At 62.0% G+C, this 19,880-nt stretch overlaps 2 protein-coding genes across 6 annotated transcripts in view; one reads left to right on the top strand and one right to left on the bottom strand.

The window, feature by feature from the left end:
* Window positions 1-5,196: 5,196 nt before the first annotated feature.
* On the bottom strand, window positions 5,197-7,107 carry PVALEF (parvalbumin like EF-hand containing). The gene is made up of 3 exons (XM_027052585.2): window positions 6,170-7,107; window positions 5,803-5,938; window positions 5,197-5,504 (listed from the first exon to the last, which is right to left on the bottom strand). The coding sequence occupies exons 1-3, from the start codon at window positions 6,273-6,275 to the stop codon at window positions 5,234-5,236; spliced, it is 513 nt and encodes a 170-aa protein (XP_026908386.2). The 5' UTR covers window positions 6,276-7,107; the 3' UTR covers window positions 5,197-5,233.
* Window positions 7,108-16,729: 9,622 nt separating this feature from the next.
* Window positions 16,730-19,880, top strand: part of AATK (apoptosis associated tyrosine kinase) — a 33,590-nt gene continuing 30,439 nt past the window's right edge. For 4 of the 5 annotated variants that reach the window (XM_053212479.1, XM_053212475.1, XM_053212478.1 and 1 more), the window contains exon 1: window positions 16,730-16,924. Coding sequence is in view for 2 of the 5 variants with exons in the window: in XM_053212475.1 (XP_053068450.1) it covers window positions 16,843-16,924 (82 nt within the window). In the remaining 3 variants the exon portion in view is untranslated. The remainder of the gene's footprint in view (window positions 16,925-19,880) is intronic. The other variant, XM_053212476.1, reaches the window with a different exon arrangement.

The raw sequence follows: 19,880 nt of genomic DNA, 5'->3' as shown, positions 1-19,880 counted from the left end.
AGCCTCAGTTCCCTCGTCTGCACAGGAGAGTCTTTCTCCTCTTTGGCGCCAGAGCGGGACGCAGCACGGAGACTCACAGGCCCACTCTGGCCCGACCCCTGCCCGGGGCGGGGGCATCTGCTCGGGGCCGTCCACGTCCCCTCCTCATGGGGCCGTCTCGTCCTGTGAGATGCTGGATGGGAAGAAGTGGCCGTCTGGCGTGTGTGACTGGGGCGCCCTGTCTGGGGCTTGAGGGGCAGAGGGGCTGCAGGCCCACTTCCTCCCCCCGGGGCCAGTGTTGCCCCGGAGCTCAGCCCCTCTACGTGCAGTTCTAAGAGTCAGGCTGACCTGACGCGTCCTCTCGAGTCCCGAGAAGGGGGGATGGCTGGGCCCCAGGGGTGGGGGCTCCTTGAGGGGAGGGGCGGCAGGCACCAGCTCAGACCCCTCCCTGGGCTACAGCTGCAGCCAGAAGGAGCTGGCCACTCGCTGCCCTCGGGCTGGCTCCCAGGGGCAGGGTGGGGGCCACACGGGAGAAGAATGGTTCGGACCTCCCCCGTGTCTCCTGTAAAAGGTATTTTTGTCTGAAGCTGTCATTGGGAGTTGCCAGGGGGAAGCCGCTGTAAATTACTAAGCTATGTATTTTTGCAAGTAAGGTGTTTAGCAGGTGGGAAGACAGACAGGGTGGGGGCCAGAGACGGGGGTAGGCAGGAAACCTGTGCGGACGGGCAGAGGTGCTGCTCCAACCTGGGGCAGCCTGACTTCCCAGCCCAGGCAGGACCGGGCGCCACCCGGCAGGAGCTCCTCGAAGCCCCCTGTGGGCAGGATGGCGGGGACACCCTGAGTTTCTGACACAGTCCCTTCCCCGGCTGGCTGTGGCTTATAGGGACAGCTTGGAGGGGGAGATCTCTGGCCCCACCCCACTCAGACCCTGTCCCAAGGCCCACGGCACTTGTGGCCCTCTGACCGTGTGCCTTTTTGGAGACAAGTGACAGCACAAACGAATCCTCGAAGTTCCTGTTGGATCAGTGCCAGGCAGAACCATGAGCAAAACAAACCAACAGCCTGCCCTGTGGGGTGTGCACTGGGGGCAGGGGCCTTGGCCTTTCAGAATTCCTCTACTTCCCTCCCTCTCCTTTAAATTTGATCTTCTTTTCTTTCTCTGACTTCTCAAGAAGTGTTCTTAGATTGCCGATGGTCAGCCTTTCCCTTCCGAGCCCACGCAGGAAGCACTCTATTTTCCTCCAAGCAACACGAGACTTGGGTTTATTGTAGTTTCATTATTCTTAGGTTCAAAATATTTTTTCTGTGAATTGTGGGTTGTTTAGCGCCGCATTACTTTTCATTTTGGGTTTGCTTTCTCACTTGACTTACCCATGGTCAGAAAACGTGTTCTATGTTATTTCAATTCTCTGACTCCATTGAGACTTGCTTTATGGCCAGCGTTTGGTCAATTTTGGTAAACGCTCTATCGGTTGACGTAAAGAGAATGCAGTTGTTGGATGCAGAGTTGATCTTTATCGTTTGGGTTGAGTTCACTCTCTGTGTTTCTAGTCTTCCATATCCTTACTGCTTTCTTTGCTCCTCGCTCTATCAGTCCCCAAGAGGAATGGTAAAATCTGCCCCTGTGGTCATGCATCACCTCTTTATCATCTTAGTTGGCTCATTTTTGCTTTAGGAATTCCAAGACTGTGTTAGTGGGCGCATACGCATTTACAGCTGTGTGTTCTCCTAGCAGACTGACCCTTCACTTTTATGAAATGGCCTCTTGGTCTAGCAGCGCTCTTGCCTACGGTCTCTGTCATCGGACAGTGGTGACTGTACCAGCTTTCTCACCATACTGTCTGCGTGGTGTCTCTCTGCGATTCTTCGTACTTCCAGGCTTTCCGTGCCCTTCCAGTTAAAAACAGCTTGAAACCAGCCACAAATAATAGGCAAATTAACGGGCATGGCCAGGGCTGGCCTGTACGGAGCTGCATTTTGCCCCTGATCCAGAGGGATTTCTTCTGCTCTGAGGGGGACTGAGGGGAGGGACTGGGCTAGCTGAGGCTGGTCTCCAGTCTCTGTGAGGACTGGCTTGGTTCTCCTGTCCTCACTCCTCACTTCCAGCCCCTTAGGGCCCTAAGCCAAACCCCTCCTCCTCCCTGGAAGATACCAAACACTCAGGAGGCCACCAGATGCCCTCCTCAGCTGCCCAGCCTCTTGGCCACCGTTATTAACTGGCAGATGCCTGGCAGGGAACCTGTGCCAACATGAAGCTCAAAGCTGTCCTTCCCTGGGATCTCAGACCCCACGTCCTTGGTGCTTTTTTTCCTCACAATGAACATAGTAAGTGAATGTTGTAGTGTATTAGGGGATGGTGAGTGCTACGGGGAAAGATAACAGGGCAAGGAGACGAGGAAGGCATGGGGAGGGCATGTGTGATGTACAACAGGGGAGTAAGGATTGGCTTCTTTGGGATGTGACATTTGAGGAAACACTGAAGGAGGCAACAGAGTTAGTCACACAGGTCTAAATCTAGGGAAGAGCATGCCAGGCCCAAGAGCGGCTGTGCAGAGGGAGCAGTGAGGAGGCCAGTGTGGCTGAAGTGGGGGCTGGGGTCTGAAGTCAGAGAGAGCGTGGGGAGCCAGACACGTGGGCATTCCAAGGACTTGGCTTGACAGGGGAGCTTCTAGAGGGTTCTGAGTGGGGCAATGGATCTAACTTCCTTTTTTTTTTTTTTAAGTAAGCTCTATGCCCAATGCAGGGCTTGAACTCACAACCCCGAGATCAAGAGTCTCCTGCTCTATCGACTGAGTCAGCTGGGAGCCCCAGATCTGACTTGTATTTTTTTTTTTATTAAAAAAAATTTTTTTTTAACGTTTATTTACTTTTGAGACAGAGAGAGACAGAGCATGAACGGGGGAGGGTCAGAGAGAGGGAGACACAGAATCTGAAACAGGCTCCAGACTCTGAGCTGTCAGCACAGAGCCCGACGCGGGGCTCGAACTCACGGACCGCGAGATCGTGACCTGAGCCGAAGTCGGCCGATTAACCGACTGAGCCATCCAGGCGCCCCTGACTTGTATTTTTAAAGGCTCTCCCCACTGCTGTGCTGAGAACCGATTGTCAGGTGGCAGGTGGGAATCTTATTTGGGGGCTGTGGTAATTGTCTGGGCTTTCTGAGGGCAGAGCCAGTGGGACCCCCACAAGGGTGGGTAAGGGGAGGAGTGCAAGATGATATGTGAGTCAGGCCCTCGCTCCTGCCACAGCCCAGTGAGGGTGCTCCGGAGGGGCGCCTTCACTTCCAGGGTGGTCCAGCCACCTTTGGCCCCTCCTTCCTGGAGGGTGGGGAGTCCCATGGAGACTGGAAGAGAGAACCCACTTCCTGTAAACCTCACCATAAGCCACACATGCCCCTGTGTTCACCCTCCACACGTGGCCAGGGGAGGCTGGGAAGGGGGCCCAGTGCTCTCCCCGGGACCAGCCCCAGGATGGAGGGGGAGGGCAGCCGTTACCCTCTGTGTGCACATCTCAAAGCTCCTGGACTGAGCAGCCCCAGGAATGAGGCAGCACAAACAGGAAGGTGCAGGTGGCGAGTCTTTGGGAAAGGCGAATCGGAGCTCAGCCCCGGGCTCTAAGCTTGAGATGCCCTTTTCCCATGAAACGGGGCGTCGGGAAGCCAAAATGGACACAGGGGTCAGGGCACAGGAAGAGGTGGGATATGGGAGCCCTGGCCACCAGGTGGTACTTAAACCGCAGGACAGGGGCACCCGCCCTTCCCAGAGGACAAGCATGGGGGGCGGGCGGGGTGGCAAGGCCCCAAGGGGGAGGGGCTTCTCTTCTGCAGGAAGAGGCTGGGGAGAAGGGTCATCGAGAAGAGGAAGGAGAGAGCCAGGAGACAACGCAGGACACAGGCCAGGGCCCCCTTGGGACCCTGGGGTCTCAGGTGTCCCCGCTCTGTGTTCACGTGGCTGCTGCGTGAACCCAGGGCAGCCTAGCAGAGTGCAGCTGGGGCTGGGGAAGGGGGTCCTAAAGGGGTCTGGGCCCAGCGAAAGCTGGCCGTGGAACCCCCCTGCAGGTGTCCCCAGGGTTGTGGGGACAAGGAGGAGGCAGAAGGGGCAGGGGCTGGATGCACCCACCAGCCCAGCCTCCCGTCTTCCCCCCTACACCCCATACGCCTGTCCCACCCCCCCCAGCTCTCCCCTAGACCCATGATCCTCTCCCAGCTCACTCACTGCCCCCCAAGAAACACTCGGGCTGCATTGTTCATTTAATGACATTTTTCTTCCATTTCCCTGGCACATGCTGTGTCCACCCCCATGGCCTCCTTGATCGGGCACACAAACACCCCACGATGCCCCATGGGGTAGCTTCCTCTGGCCCAGGGCTGGGTGTGGTACTACTTCTTCTTTGGAACTTTCTCCTTTTTGATCAAGTCAGAAAATTCTAGAATAGGAGACAGATTTCTGGTGAACAATCCCTTGCCTTGTGCCCCTCAAGTCCTGCAGACCCAACGGGAAGACACGCCCCCTTTTGGGGGGGAGGGTCTCACAAGGGAGGGGACCCTGCATCCAGCCCTCCTGAGCCCTGGGGAGCAGGATTGACCCCCACAGTTGCTGTGTGCCTTGTGTCCCCACCCAGGGCCTGCTTGGTGGAGGTGAGCCAGCCCCTTTTGGGGGTTTAGGATGCACTGGGGACCCTCGGTCCCCTTTGTGGAGACCCTCAGGAATTCCCCTTAGAGTTCCTGAGATCATCCTGCCTTTCTCAGGCAGGGAGGCTGGGGCACTGAGTCCGAAGCGAACCCTTTGGCCAGGCTGCCTCTCTGTTAATTCTAGGGGCTACCCCGTAAGTCAGGGTTTGCAAGCCCAGAGAGGTGAGGACGGGCTCACAGCTGGCAGTGGGGTCTGGAGGTCCGTCTGTCTGAGGCTCTGAGCCTTGCTCGACTCTTCTCAGGGTCACCTTGCTGCCCTCTGCCCTCGGGCCCCGGGGCCAGCAACTTGGGGGTGGGGGGGTGGGCGGGGCTGCAAGATGACCAGACCCCAGGGTAGCCATGGAGAGCCCGAGGCCCCCGTCCCTATCTTCGAACCTCCCTGCCCATCTCAGACCACCGCGCTCCGTCCCCTGCACCACGGACCGCTGCTGCGCCCTGGCTGACCTTGCCCACAGCCGCCTCAGCCCACCTCTCCCCCACCGGCTCCCCTCCGTCCAGGGAGCGCCCCACCCGCTCAGCCTCCCTGACGCTCAGCTTCCCATCTGTGGTGGGTGACGGTGCCCCCTAAGGAGGAGGCTGTACGCTTGGTGCCTGGGGGTGGGCGGCCCTACTCAGCGTCGCCCCGAGCTGGGTGCCTCGCGACGCGGGGTCCGGGAGCGGCCGGCCAGGAAGGTCCCGAGAGACACCTCTGCCCCCCCCCCCCGTCTGTGCCGACCCACCTTCGAAGTCGATCCTGCCGTCCCCGTCCGTGTCTGCCGCCTGGATCATGGCCTCTGCCTCCTCGTCTGTCAGCGGGGCCGTGGGCGTGCTGCTGGGGGCGATGGACAGGATGTACCTGGAGCCAGGGGTGGGCTCGGGTCAGAGCCGAGGGGATGTCTGGCCGGTGCCCGATGGTTTGCAAGGTGCTCACTCCCCACTTTACAGGTGGGGAAACTGAGGCCCGGCTGGAGAGTCGTCTCTGGGCCTGGCCCCAGTGCTGTGGATCTGGGCTGTTTCCGGCCGCCCCACCTCCCACGAGGCCAGCTGGGGCCCGACGGGGGGTGCCAGGTCTTGTGCCGGGGTGGATGTGGTGGCCGTGGACTGGGCACGGGGCCCGAGGCTCGGTACCCCTCTCCCCAGCCACTGGCCATTACTTGATCTCGTTCCACTCGATGAAGCCACTCTTGTCCTTGTCCAGAGTCTGGAAGGCCTGGCGGATGGCGCTCTCCAGCTGCCCCGAGGCCTGGAACTTCTGCATGTACTCCAAGAACTTGAGGTAGTTGAAGGAGCCTGGGACAGCCAGGCGCAGGTCACGGGGAGCCCAGAGGGAGGCTTCTGCCCTGGGGGTGGGGACTGCCGTGTCCTGCACTTCCCCTCCCCCCACCCTTGTGTGCGCGAGGCTGCCCAGCCCCGGGGAAGGGGGAGCTCCCAGATGAACTCCTGTGTCCACCGCTTCCTTGGCCATGGCTGGGCCAGGCCGGGGGTCGGGACACGGTGCTGGGGACGAGGGGTGTGCTATACCGTGATGCCTCATGTCCGTGGGCAGCAACTCTATGTCCTTGTCTGACAGGGACGTGCCCATGGCCAAGGCCATCTTCTTCATCTGAGAGGAGAAGTCCTCGTCCATCCTGGCCCTGCGGTGGACAGGGAGCCGGCTCGGTGGGTGCACACGGGTTGGGTGCGGGGCGCTCTGCTCAGACCAGAGCAGACACCTCCCCTGCCTGGTGCCAGCGCCCGCCTCCTGAGCAGGGTCCCCAGGGGCCTGGACCAGGCCCCCGGCTGCCCTTGACCACAGAGACTCCCGGGTCCGGGGCCCTGGGGGAAGGTGTGCCTGAGACCTGCCTCACGCCAGCTGGCCCCCTTGAGGTACCGCACCCATTTCACAGAAGAGGCTGAGGCCTGCGTCCGGTAAGTAACGATCACAAGGTCCTTCACTCCGCTCAGAAGGTGGGGTGGCTGCCATCCGACCCCTCAGCGCCGTCAGGGAACTTCCCTCGCTCCTTCCCATCTCAAAGCCGCCTCCTCTAGGAAGCTTTTGTGGTTACCTAAAGCCCCACCTCTTTCCATCAGGACTCAGGACTCGGGGCCCACAGCCCCGGCCTCACTCCCCAGACCCCAGACGGGCAGGTATTGGTCTTTCTGGCCGGCACCTGACCACCCGCAGTGAGGTGTGCCGAGTGCAGGCCGGTCTCAGGCTGGTTGTGGATTGAGCCTAGGTGTTCTGAGCAGGGAGGACCACGGCCCGTGGCGGAACGCATGTCACTGTCCTCCGTTCGCAGAGAGCCCGTGTCAAGCAGGAGCCACCGAGGCAGACCAGGACTCCAGCCAGGCGGGTGGGGGTCTGGTCACAGGCCGAGGGGCCAGCAGGTGGGGACCAGGCTGTCCTTCGGTCAGGGCGGTGCCTTGTGACCCGCCGGGCTCTCGGGTTGCCGTCCCTCGGGGGGGGTTGGGTTCTGGAGCTTGTGGCAAAACAGCTATTTCAGAGGCTCCTTGGCCCTCTTGAAAGTTCATGGGGTGACAGAACTTTCTGGAACATACTCCCATGGCCAGGAAGGGCAGCCAGTGGCCCGTGTGTCCTGAGTGGGGCTGGGCAGTGACTGGAGGAGTCTCTACCTTCTTCCCCAATAGAGAAGCCACAGGTCAAAGGTTGCACCTCGACCCTGGCAGCCCCGGGGGGCAGGGAGTGCTGGACACAGCCCCCTAGCCACATCCTCCTTCCTGATCCTGGGCATGCCTCACAGCTGATCCGGGCCTCGGGCTCCTCATCTGTGAAACGGGGTGACCCCTGCCCGCCCTGCCCCTTCTCACGGTCGTGTGAGGAACCAGGAGGGAAGGGAGACGCCGGGGAAAGGGCTTTGGGCCCTGGAGCGGGCCTGGAGCTGAGCCCCCAAGCGTCAACCCTAACAGCCAACTTCTGCGGCTGGCCCGGGGCGGGGGGGGGTGGGGGGGGGCGGTGGTCAGCTGTGGTCAGGGGCAGGCCTGGGCCACAGAGTCGCACAAGACAGGCCCCACCACCCCACATCCTGGGCTGAGACTCCGATTCTCCCTCTGCCACCCTGGAGTCTCAGAACTCCATTCTGGAGGGAGGGGATGCCCTGCCTGCCACTTGGGGCCCCGCCAGAGCCAGGGTCACCCGCTTTACAGAGGACGGCCTCGGCCAAATTCCAGGCCAGGTCTGGCTGAGCCTGGGGTGGCGTCCCATCTCCGGAGCCTGGTGGGTGCCCTGGGCTGTGTCCGTTCACCCGCTCCACCCCACTGCTCTGAGGGTACCCCCCACAGGAAGGCAGGGGAGCCTGAGATCAGAGCCAGAGGGGGGACAGGGCCTGGGGCCTCAGGCTGCTGGTGGTGTATTTATAGCCCTGACCCAAGGCCTGGGATGGAGTCTCACTCACCCCCGGAAGGAGGCTGATGTGTCCCGCTAGAGCTGGGGGGTGGGAGTTGTGGGGCACCACACAGAGCCAGCCCTTTGGTGCCGTGGGCCCCCTGCCCAGCCTCCCGGGCTGCTCCCAGTGCCTGGAAAGGCACCCGCTTCGTCCTTGTCCTCCAACAGGACCCTCCCTCCCTCCCACCTCACTGACTTCCCCCGCCAAAGCAGGATTGGAGCTTTAAAGCCTGGCTAAGACCCCCGCATGTCCCCAGCATTGCTATGTCCTGAACATCCTCTCAAGGCTGGCAGGGACCTCCCCCCCTACCCCAGACCTCTGTGGACCACCCACGGAGCCCCCCTGGAGGCTGTTCTGCCTCTGGCACTTGCCAGTGAGTCACCAAGTTCAGATGTTGACATGAAAAAAAATGCTGCATGGGCTGGGGGGAGGGGGAGGGTAATTGAGGCAGGGGGTCGCCTCAGACAGGGACTGGGTCCCAGGGAGGGCTGGGGGTGGGGGTGATGGAAGTAGGGGCCCCACTGGATGGGGACTGGGTCCCAGGGCATCCAGAGCTGGCTTAGCGTGCCTGCCAGAGTCAGCGGGTCTGTTGGCCTTGGACCCTCCCCACCCCCAGGCTCCCTGACCCCCCCCCCCCCTCAGCACCTGGGGCCCTGAGGTGAGTGAGTGGGTCTCAGCCTCCCCACACTGCTCCCCAATAATAGCAGTTTCTTGGAGGCCACACCAGCGTGAGTGTGCACACGTGCCCACCCAGGCACACGCAGCTGCCTTTGGACTGGGGCTCCCTTGGGGCTGCCCCTCCCCTTCCTCCTCCTTTTCCTCCCTCCCCCCGGACCTCCCTGCAGTCTCCTCAGCCCCCTGGGCCTCCCCCTGTCCTACGGATGAAGATGAGGCCCCCAGCTTCTGCCAGACGCTCTGGCTGGGCCCAGAGCCCATGCCCCCCTCCCCGGGCAAGGCTCACCTCCGCCTGGCTTCCTTTGAGGGTTCTGGGTGGCAGGTCAGGCTGGGGGTGCTGAGAGTCTGCTTTTATACCTGCAACCCCTGGGCCTGTTTACGGCTTGGGTTGCACCTGTCCCCCCTCCCTGCCCCTCCCGGGCACTCCAGCCTGGCGCTGGCCTCCCCCAGGGGCTCGCTGGCACCTGGCACGTCCATACTGGGCTGGGCAGACTGGACTTGTCGGCAGCGCCTGGTCTCCCCAAGCCGCGGTGGGGGCGGGGAGAGTGGACAGCAAGTGTCTGTTGTATTAGGTCCCACCCTGCCTGCTGGCTTCATAGGGCTGAGGGGAGTGGAGGGGTCCAGGAGATGGCTGGTCGGGCCTGCCAGGGTCACCCAGGGCGTGCAGGCTGGCCAGCATGTCGGAGAAGCCACCAGAAGCCACTGGACAATGATGGGACCTCCTCTAGTGAGCATCCAGGCCGGGCGGCTGTCCTGTGTGCATGGGTCACCGTAGGGGGCCAGGGAGCCATGTCAGGGCTGGCCATAAAGGTGAGGCAGGGTCAGGGAAGTAGTCTCTGTCAGGCCACGCGGCCTCCCACCAGGGCTGTGGGACCCCAGGCAGGGCTGGCCTCTCTCTCTGGGTAGGGCCCTCCTCGCAGGACAGTCACCAGGTTGAGAGCAGGGAGACCAGAGACAGCTGCACCCCGGGAACCCTTCCCGGCTGTGGTCTGCCTGGAGACACCTTATGTCCGTTGGCTTTCTGGGCCCGTGTGCTTCACCAACAGAGCCGGACCCCAATAACGCCCGTGCGGAACAGCCCCTTCCCAGCCCCAAATCCAGCTTTCCTCTGCGTGGGTTTCCCTGGTGATCGTGCACAGCGCGGACACAGCTCTGAGATCCGTCGTCTCTGTGTGAGTCGCTCACACATGTTACTTTGTGTAACCACTTCATGTGAGGCCTGCAAGCTAAGGATGTTCCAGAAACTTCTCTCCCTGGCCACTGCTGCTGGACCCTGGACAGATCCCAGCATTTTTGTCACAGAGATGCTATTTCAATGCGTGTCTCTGTCCAGGGGAGTGTCTCCTCCTTGGCTATGGTCACAAGAGCAGGATGATTGGGACAAACCGTGGACGGTCCCACGTTCTTGCCCTAAACATTCCTGGCACGCCCGTCTGCTCCGTCTGCTCCGTCTGCACGTGCACGCGGACCCCGAGGTCTCGTCCCCAGCAGGCAGTGCTGACACTCCCTCAATGTACACTGTTTGGCACAAAAGGAATGAAACGCTGGATGAACCCTCACACTCATGAGGGACAGGAGCCAGAGGACCACGGAGCGTGTGATTCCATTTGTCTAGAATATCCAGAATTGGCAAATCCGTAGAGACAGACAGCAGGCTGGGGGTTGCTGAGGGATGGAGGGGTGGGAAGTGAGGAATTAAAATAGAACAGGCTTTTATTTTGGAGTGGGGAGAATGTTCTAGAACTGGTTGCACAACATTATGAATGGGCTAGATGCCACTGACTCGTTCATGTTAAAATGGTTTGTTTTATGTTACACAAATTTTACCTCGATAAGAAGAAGGAAATATTTGGGGCGCCTGGGTGGCTCAGTTGGATAAGTGTCCGACTTCGGCTCAGGTCATGATCTCGTGGTTTGTGAATTCGAGACCCCCGTCGGGCTCTGTGCTGACAGCTCGGGGCCTGGAGCCTGCTTGGGATTCTGTGTCTCCCTCTCTCTCTGCCCCTCCCCTGCTCACGCTCTGTCTCTTTGTCTCTGTGAAAAATAAGCATAAAAAAAAATTTTTTTAATGTAGAATGGGAAACAATGCTTTTTTACAAAAAGATCGATTTATTTATTTTGAGGGAGTGAGACTGTGAGATCACAAGCTAAGCCGAAATCAAGAGTCGGATGCTTAACCGACTGAGCCACCCAGGCGCCCTGAAACAATGCTTTTATTTTTTTTTTTTTCAACATTTTTAATTTTATTTTTGGGACAGAGAGACAGAGCATGAACGGGGGAGGGGCAGAGAGAGAGGGAGACACAGAATCGGAAACAGGCTCCAGGCTCCGAGCCATCAGCCCAGAGCCTGACGCGGGGCTCGAACTCACGGACCGCGAGATCGTGACCTGGCTGAAGTCGGACGCTTAACTGACTGTGCCACCCAGGCGCCCCAAAACAATGCTTTTAATGAAGCATAAATCAAAGAGAAAACCTAAAAAATAAGCACCAGTGAAGGGTCTCGCAGTGTGACTGGCCCAGTGCTGAGTCCCGCTCCGTCTGCCCCTGCATATTCCAGAAGGCCGGGTCTGTGTCCACTTCTGCCTAGGTTGCAGGTGAGGGGTGGGAAGCCTGGGGTGAGTTCCCGGGATGGAGAGCGGATGGACGGGCCCCTGGAACCAGCACCTGCCCTGAGCGGACAGATAGCTGGCTTCTGGAAGGCCCCTCTGCTTTCATTTCTGTCCAGAGTCAGGCCGCACGCCCTCACCTGCGGCCCTGGGCCCGCTCTCTGGGCTGAGCTGGCCTGGATGGGTCATGGGGGCCACCTCACAGCTCTGGGCACAGTGTTGTCCCCGTGCACGGGCACAGCAGGCACTGCCCTCTCCTGCCTGGAACCACTGCTTGGGGGAGAGGGGCGGGCCTGGTCTCCACACCCCCTCTCCTGCCCCCTGCAGAGCCCTCAGCAGCCCAGCCCTGCCCCAAGGCCCGCAAATATGAGGGGGATTAGCCCTTCTTTCCCAGGAAGCCGTTTTTACATAAGGACAAGGCTGGTGCAAGCCTCAGACTCCTCCCAGGTCAGGGCCTGTCCCCCTGGGGTGCTGTGGGGGCCAGGCTGGCTTGGAACTCTGGCACTCTCGGTGACTGCACCCTGCCTCTTTGGCAAATGCCAGAACCCCTTCCGTCATCCCCCTGCCAAGCACAACAGTGGGAGGCAGGCTCCTGTAGGAGAGTTCTTCTGGGTCTGGGGCAAGTTCAGGGGGAGGGAGACAGGCCTTTCCCTTTGCAGCTGCCCCTGCCCACCACACACACAGGCAGGGACAGGCACCTGTCCCCCTCCTCCCACCCCCAGGCTGTGGCCACATTCCTGGTGCAGCAGGAAGGGGTGGGCCAGGGGAGCGGGTCTGGGGCTGTGGGTGCCGTGAGTCTCCTGGGGGTGAAACCCCTGCAGGCAGGGTGTCCCTGGGGCCCTGCAATGCCCACTGTGGTGCCCGTCCCCACACGGGCAACCTCGTGTGCAGAAATGCCAATGTGTCTCATTATTACAGGAGAGACTCTACAGATGCTGTCCCTGTGCTCTTGGCCCTGCCCCGTCTCCACCTCTGTAGTGGGATGAGGGGGCCTCCCAAGAGGTGTGTCCACACCCGAATCCTGGTACCCGTCAATGGGATCTTGTTTGGAAACAGAGTCTTTGCCAATGTGCCCAGTTACGATGGCATCATTCTAGATTGGGATGGGACCTAAAGCCACTGACGGGTTCCTTATGAGAACAAGAGACACCCAGAGGAGGGGAGAAGGCCACAGGATGATGGAGGCAGAGATTGGAGTGACATGGCCACGGGTCGAGGGACCCCTGGGGCCACCAGGAGCTGGAAGAGGACAGAGATGCTTCCCCTAGACCTTCAGGGGATGTGCCTTCCAACTGTCAGTTTCCCTCCTCGCCCCGGAGTTGTACGAGAGCATACTTCTGCTGTTTTGAGCCCCCCGGCTGGTGGTCATTTGTCAGGGCAGCCCCAGGACACTTAACAAGCCCCCTCTCCTTGACCCTCTCATGCTCTCCCCCTCCTGCTCTCTCTCCCACCCCAGGCCTGTCCCCCACTGTGACACTCTCCCCAAGCCTCAGGTGCGGACCCAGCTAGAATGGAGAGCAGGCCCCCTCCCTTGATTAGGGGCTTAAAAGGGGGCCTGCGTGTTCCCAAGGGGCACAAAGGAGGCTGCTACCCCCCAGGCTGGCCAGACCAGGGGCTCATCTGGGGTGTGGACTGAAGGGGTGCCAGGCTGACGGGCAGACATCCCTTTGTCTCAGGCCCCCAACGGCTCTGTTCCTGCTCCTGTGAATCAAGATCGGGGTATGTTGCTCATTGCGGATTTCCTCATTGATTTTGACCCTTTAAGGTATTGCATTAAAATATCAGTTACCTACGGGGCGCCTGGGGGGCTCAGTCGGTTGAGCGTCCAACTTCAGCTCAGGTCATGATATCACGGCTTGTGAGTTTAAGCCCCGCGTCGGGCCCTGTGCTGACGGCTCAGAGCCTGGAGCCTGCTTCGGATTCTGTGCCTCCTTCTCTCTTTCTGCCCCTCCCGCCACTTGTGCTCTGTCTCTCAAAAAAATAAGTAAGTGTAAAAAAATTTCAAAATATCAGTTACCTGATTACTAAGTGCGACAGCTTTACTGAGAAATAATTCACACACCACAGAGGTCACTGTTTAGAACCACAATTCTGGGTTTTGCAGGTGTACGAGCATCACAGGACACTTCAGTCACCCCAAAAGAGGCCACGCACCCCTTTAGCGGTCACTTCACTGGGCACCTGGCCCACCGGCTGCATCCTATCTCTGTGGCTGGGAGCAGTGTGGACCCCTCACACGGGGGGGCGGGGGGGCGCCCACAGCCTCTGTCCTGGTGCATTGGGGCTTCCTTCGCTGAGCACGCCTCCGGGGCCAGCCTGTGTCCCCGCAGGTGTCACGCTTCATCCCTTTCCTGCACGGGACGTGGGCCCGCTCACCTGCTGAGGGACAGAGTGGCCTCACTCCGTCACCCCACCTGGCCCCACACTGCTCCTGCACATGCTGCCGAAGCCTCGGGCTTTCCCGCGTCTCCTCTGGGCCCAAACTCCCTCTGTAGACACCATTCCCGGCGAGGCCCGGCCCCCTTGGATCCTTCCGGGGACAGGTGCCCTCCCCTCTCCACCCCAAGCACCGGGGAGGCAGGAACAGGGTTTGACGCCATCTGCCCGAGATGCCTTTGTGACCCCGTGCTGTAGGCCCAGAGGCTCCTGCCCGTGACCTCTATCCCTGTGGCCTAGGACTTCCTGTGCGTCCTGTGGTGAAGCCAGGGAAACAGCACCTTCCAGCCTGGCCTTTACGGGTGACAAGCCAGCCCCTTGGGCAGCGGTCGCCCAGGTGTGTGGCACCCTGACCCCCACCTTTATTAGGCCCAGCTCTGGCTGTGGAGGGCTCTGGGGCTCCGGCCTCCCCCCAGGTCAGGGGAAGTGGGGGCATGTCTTCAGGGACCTCCCCCCACCCCGGGATTGGTATAAGCCAGACCTGCGGGAGCCCTGGGCCATCCCTGCCTGCCCTCTACGCTGGGACCTGTCTCTCTGTCTTGCTGCCCCCACCCCTGACACCGGGCAAGCAAGTGCCCCAGGGCACAAGGTGTTGTATTTGCTGCTGGTGCTCGGATCCTTTGTCTTCCCTGTGTTTTCTCAGAGGTCAGGGGGCTGGACCTCAGCCCAGAGGCCAGGGAAAGAGTCCCAGGCAGCCTGGCCAGCCCCGAGCAGCTTAGCTCTGCCCTCCACAGGGCTGCGGCACCCTGTTCTGCCCAGTGGGCCTCATCATGCCGGCAGAGGGTCAGGCTCGTGCCAACCGGGGGGCCTTGGGCTCAGAAGACCCCGGCAGGATAGCGGTTCTGGTGACTCTGGGGAGCATCCAGACAGACCCTCCCCTAAATTCCAGTGCCAGGCTTCCTACCCCACACCGCGGTGACGGTGATGCTTGCCGGCTGGCCCCACGTGGGAAGTACCAGCCCAAGGGACAGAAGAACGCTGGGGGCGGGGGATCTGGAATGCCTCAAGTTCGATGGTTACCATGCCTGGGACACAGCAGGGCTCCAGGAAAACCTCGGAAGACCCTGCTGCCTGGGGTGGGGGGGGAGGGGCGTCACTGTGGTCAAGTGCGGTGGGAGTGTTGCAGCTGGAGCCCTGGGGCTTCCCCTGCCCTGCCTGGACCCCAGAGGAAGGTCCGTAACCCCAAAGCTCCAAGATCTACCCACCCTCTGCGTGAGGCTTCCGCTATGGGTGACCCCTGCGTTTGAGTGTGTGCCCACATGTGTGTTCACAGGCCAACTGTGTCACAGGGAACTGTCTTCTGACCCTGGTCACTGAGGCCAGCCACAGTGGTGCAGAGGGTCTGGACAGAGATGGCCACCGGTCATCTCCCCTGCCTGTCCCCCAAGGAGCCTCCCCGGGGTCCAGGTATCCGGGGCACCTTCCTGGGTGGGCAGAGGCAGGACCCTCCATATGGGGGCCGGGCAATGCTGGGCCTACCTCCTGGGTGGGGAGGGGAGGTCCTGGACTGTGGACCCAGCCCCTTTTCCTGGGTACACTCCGAGATCACAGCCCTCAGTCACCTTCACCACTGGTGGCCTCTGACCCTGCTCGCCCCCGGGATCTGAGCACCTGTCCCCACAGGCCCCTTACTGGCTGTTCCACCTGTGGCTCCTTTATCTCAACAGCGGCCTTCGGGGCAAAGCTGCTTAGAGCAGCCTCCACACAATCAGGGTGGGTCAGAAGGTTCTGGATACCCTGTTCACTCCCACAGGCCTGTGGTGGGTCGGGACTGTTCATAGCAGGGGACCCTTAAGGTCTGAAGGGAAAGGAGGGGACCATTCCTTCACCCATTCCTTCACCCCTTGGTGGGGCACTTTCTACACAAGGGGACCCCTTAGAAGAAGAAGGCCACCTTCTGGCACCCTCTTCCTAAGGGGTTGACTCCTCAGCGGGAGCCTTCGTCCTTGCTCTCCCCAAAGCCTTCGCAGGCCCTGAGGGCAGTAGGTGCCCCCTCCTGCCTCCCACAACACCCCTGCCCTCCAGCGGGGCCCTGCCAAGGGGTTTTGCTCATCGGCCGGGGAATGAATGGATGGATGAACCAGCGTGACCCAGGTTACATAAAACCCAGATCCCGACCACACTGTAACTCCCCCGGCTCCCACAGGGGGAGGGGCGTTGATCTCAGCACCCCCCCCCCCGCCCTCCCCCAACCCCGGCCGCCCGCGCCCCACGGACCCCCTGCAGCGGGCGCCGCAGCGGTGCAAGATGGCGCGGCGTGGGGGGTGGGGGTGGAGGGGACCGTCCCTCGGTGCCCGGCGCCGCAGCCGCGCCCGCCCCAAACGCCCGGCGCTGTGCACTCCCGGGCGGGGGCGGCCGCCTCCTCCTCCACGGTCGTCGCGGCGTGGCACAGGCGAGGGTGGCCAGTGCAAAAATAACCCCCCGCCAGCGCGGGCGCCGCCCCAAGGGCGCGGGGCCGACCCGAGCCGCCTCCGAAACCTGCGTGTGCGGGCCGCGTGCCAGGCCCCGAGCCCCGCGCGCGTGGCCCCCCGCGCGCCTCCGGGCCCCCCTGCGCGCGCTTTCGTGTTCCTCCTGCGCGCCACGGTGCCCACCCCTGCGTGTGCCGCCGTGCCCTCTCCCGCGTCTCCGTGCCCCCTCCTGCCTCCGTGCCCCCCCCCCCGCCTCCGTGCCTCCCCCGCGTCTCCGGGTCTCCCACCCTGCGTCTCTCCGTCCCCTCTGCCCGCGCCTCCTCCCCACGCCCCGTCCCGGCGCCCCCCCCAGCCTCCGGGTCCCCCCTCCGCGCGGCTCCGTGCCCCCCCCGCCCCGCCGGGGAGGGAGCCCCCCCCCCCCCCCGCTCCCGCGCGCGCTCCCGCCAGTGTTTTCGGACTGCACCAGCCCCGGAGCCCCGCGGCGCCGCGGCCGGCCGGGTGGAGGCTCCTCGTCTGCCGCCGCCGCCCCGCGCCCGCACCGCACCCGCCCCGGCCCCGCGGCTGCGGCGGTGGGCGCTCGGCGGGCCGGCGGGCAGGGCGCGCTCCGCACCTGCGGCGGCCGCTCGGGCGATGGCGCGGCGCGGCCCGGGGCCCCGGGCGTCCTGAGCGCCCCGTCAGCCCGGGGATGCCCGCCGCGCTGCTAGCCCTGGCCATGTCGTCGTCCTTCTTCAACCCCAGCTTCGCCTTCAGCTCGCACTTCGACCCCGGTGAGTACGCTGGCCGCGCCCCTGGGCCAGCCCTCTGCCCGCTGCGGCTGCCCCCAACCTGCCGGTCCAGCCCGCCACCCCACCCCCACCCCCACCTCCAGTCCCCCCCCCACCTCCAGTCCCCCCCCCCCCCACTGCGGACATGATGCTTCCTGAACCGCGGTTTCCTCTTTTGCATGGAAATTAACCCTTTCCCCACCCTGAGTAGAGCCCACGGGAGGAACTGCTCTGGGAAGGACCCCCTAGGGGCCTGACGGTGGAGGTGGGCAGGCCGTGGTGCCGGCACTGGCACAGCTGAAGCCTCTGGCAGGGGGGTGGGCCGCGGAGGCTCAGGTAACTGGGGCAGGAGGCCTGCATTGGCCCCAGGTGTCCAGGGGAGGAAGTGGCCAGGACCAGGGCCCCCTGGGAGCTGTGGGAGTGTTGCTTTGGGTCCCAGGCCACCATGGCCCCTTGCCCGCCCATGGTCTTGGTGTGGGAGGCCCCTGTCGGTGCTGGGGGCAGGTTCTAGGGAGCCCTGCCTGGCTGACCAGTAGCCTGCATAGGGAGTTGGGAGCAGCGGCCACCCACAGGACGGCCCACTGGGCAGAGGCTCAGGAGAGATGGGCTTCGGTGGGTGTCCGGGCCCCCTGGACAGTGTGGGGGAAGCCAAGGCAGCACCATCTAGCTGGCTGCAGGGGCCCTGGGGCCCAGTCTCTTCTTCTGCCAGCCTGGTGGCACCACATTTACCCGTGGCTGCCTGGCCTCCTGGCGGCGGTGGGCAGGTTCAGTGGGCCCAGCAGTGGGGGGTGGGGGGGCAGCTGGAGGCCCGCATCCGTCACCAGGAGGTGGTAGGCTTTCTTCCCTCCGTCCCTCCCAGCTCCAGGCCTCCTCCACCAGCCTGAGAGATAAATCCCTGCCCTGGAGCCATGGCTCAGGGGCCCGAGTCCCACCCACATGTCACTGGAGCTTTGGCACAGGCTAATCCAGCCAAAACAAAGCCAGGCGCACATGTGACAGGCTCTCCTGGGTCTCCCTCCCTGGAGCAGGGCCTGGTGTGTGCAGCCACGCGCGAGGTCCCCTGGGCACGGCCCCATCCGAAGGCATTTTGCTCCTGGGAGAAGGGAGCTGACGTGAAGTCTGTCTGTTGGGTTTAGGGTGTGGGTGTCAGTCCCTCAGAAAAGACTTCCCAGGCAACCAACTCCCAGGGCTTGGAGAAGGCGCTGTCATCAGCAGCTGGCCCGGAGGGCGGACAGCAGCAGCCCTGTGCCCGGGCAGCCTTTAGGGACAGGCATCCGGGCCCCTCCAGGCCAGTGCTCCAGGCAGCGTGCCCTCTGGGAGGCGGGGGTCCAGGTTCAGGAAGTGCCGGCCTTGGAACTGGTAGCAGGGTCGTTTGTGCTTGTGTGTGTGTGTGCACACGCCAGGACTGACCCCGGGATGGAAGCCCTGCCCCCACCCGCCCTCTTGCACAATTTGTGGAGCCCAGACTTGCCCTGTGTGGGGTTCACTTACCCCCTCCCTACACTCGGGTGTGGGCACAGACCTTTCCCCCACTTTAGAGAAACAACAGTGCAAACAGCTGTGATCAGTGTAATTACAATGTGTCAGTTTAATGACTTACAGGGGAAAAAGTTGTCGGGAGGCTGAGGGGAGGTCTCCTCTGCAAGGTCAGTGAAGGGCAGAGCTGTGTCCTCGGGTAGAGGGGCTGCCCTGAACGGCGGCGGTGGGTAAACGGGCAGGGGTGCAGGGTGTTGGCCCCACGGGAGCGTTGGGGAGGAGGAAAGGTGGGGTCCCCTGGCCTCCCGCTAAGCGCCCAGCATTCAGAGCCCAGTTCTCACCCGCTGGGGTCTCTCTGCCCAAACCCGCCTCTCTGGGGCTGGTTTCTCATCTGTAAAATGGGATAACAGTGCTTACCCCCAGGCCCTCGTGGAGGTTAAGTGCCTGGGGAAAACTTGGGGCTTAGTGAACAGAGATGCTATTTTAGAGGTGGCTCCATGGCGCCACCCAAGAGTGGAGAGAGGTGCCTCTTTTTGAGGGCTGCACGTGTTGGGGGGTGCAGGGGACCATGCTGGGGCGTGGTCCGGAGGGCAGGGAAGACCCGAGTTCTTGGCCGTCTTGAAGTTTGTGTCTGTGGTTGCCCAGCAGTCAGGGGTGGACAGAGAGGCCAGGCCTGTGCAGGGAGTCCCTCATAAAGTCACCAGGCCAGGCCATGTGGCTTTCTTGGGATTCCGTGGTGGTCCCTATGGGCGGGAGGCAGTGACGGTGGCAGTTATATTGAAGAGGGGACTGGGGCATTAAGGAATCTGCTCCTGAAATCATTGTTGCACTACATGCTAACTAATTTGGATGTAAGTTAAAAAAATAAAATAAAAAAAAAATACTAACCAAAAAAAGAAAAAAAACAAAGAAAAGGGGACTGAGTTTGAGGCTGAGGCTGTATCTGCTCAAGTGTGACCTGGGGACCCCACCTAAACCAGTGCCTGCCTGGGCCACCACCAGCTCTCAGGTGTGGGCAGGGCCAGGTGCCATGGGGGGGGGGGGCAGGTGTGCATGTGTGGTCTTGGGGCACCTTGGGCCTGTGCAGGCTGCCACTTCTGGGGTCCTCTTTCCCAGGATACGGGTGAGGGTGTGGGATTTCTTGGTAGACGTAGCCGTGTGACTTCAGTGCCGTGTGGCCTTGGGCCGAACGAACACTCGACCTCTCTTGAGGTTCAGTCCCAAGTACGTGAAACCTCACCCTGGAGAGACCAGGTGGGAGGTGCGAACTGAGGGATGATGGGTGTGTCACAGGGAGGGTCAGGAGCAGTTGGGCGGGGCCGGGAGGGACAGGATGGTGTGGCCATGAGAGAGTGAGGGTCCCCTCTCCTGTAGGAGTGTCCCAAGGCAGGACCCGGCCGGATGAGGCCTGAGGGACCTCAGTAGGTGTCTGGCAGGTGCCGGCCTTGGTCACCGTGCTGCGTTTCTGGGAAGGGCTATGAGT

This window comes from Acinonyx jubatus, chromosome E1 (genome assembly GCF_027475565.1).
Source record: "Acinonyx jubatus isolate Ajub_Pintada_27869175 chromosome E1, VMU_Ajub_asm_v1.0, whole genome shotgun sequence".
NCBI lineage: Eukaryota > Metazoa > Chordata > Mammalia > Carnivora > Felidae > Acinonyx > Acinonyx jubatus.
This window is presented reverse-complemented; position numbering and strand designations above follow the sequence as displayed.

Coding starts and splice junctions, on each gene's coding strand:
- PVALEF (XM_027052585.2), bottom strand. CDS start 6,275: ATGGACGAGGACTTCTCCTCTCAGATGAAGAAGATGGCCTTGGCCATG. Junction 5,939..6,169: donor CACGGACATGAGGCATCACG/GTATAGCACACC, acceptor TGGCTGTCCCAG/GCTCCTTCAACTACCTCAAG. Junction 5,505..5,802: donor ATCGAGTGGAACGAGATCAA/GTAATGGCCAGT, acceptor CCCTGGCTCCAG/GTACATCCTGTCCATCGCCC.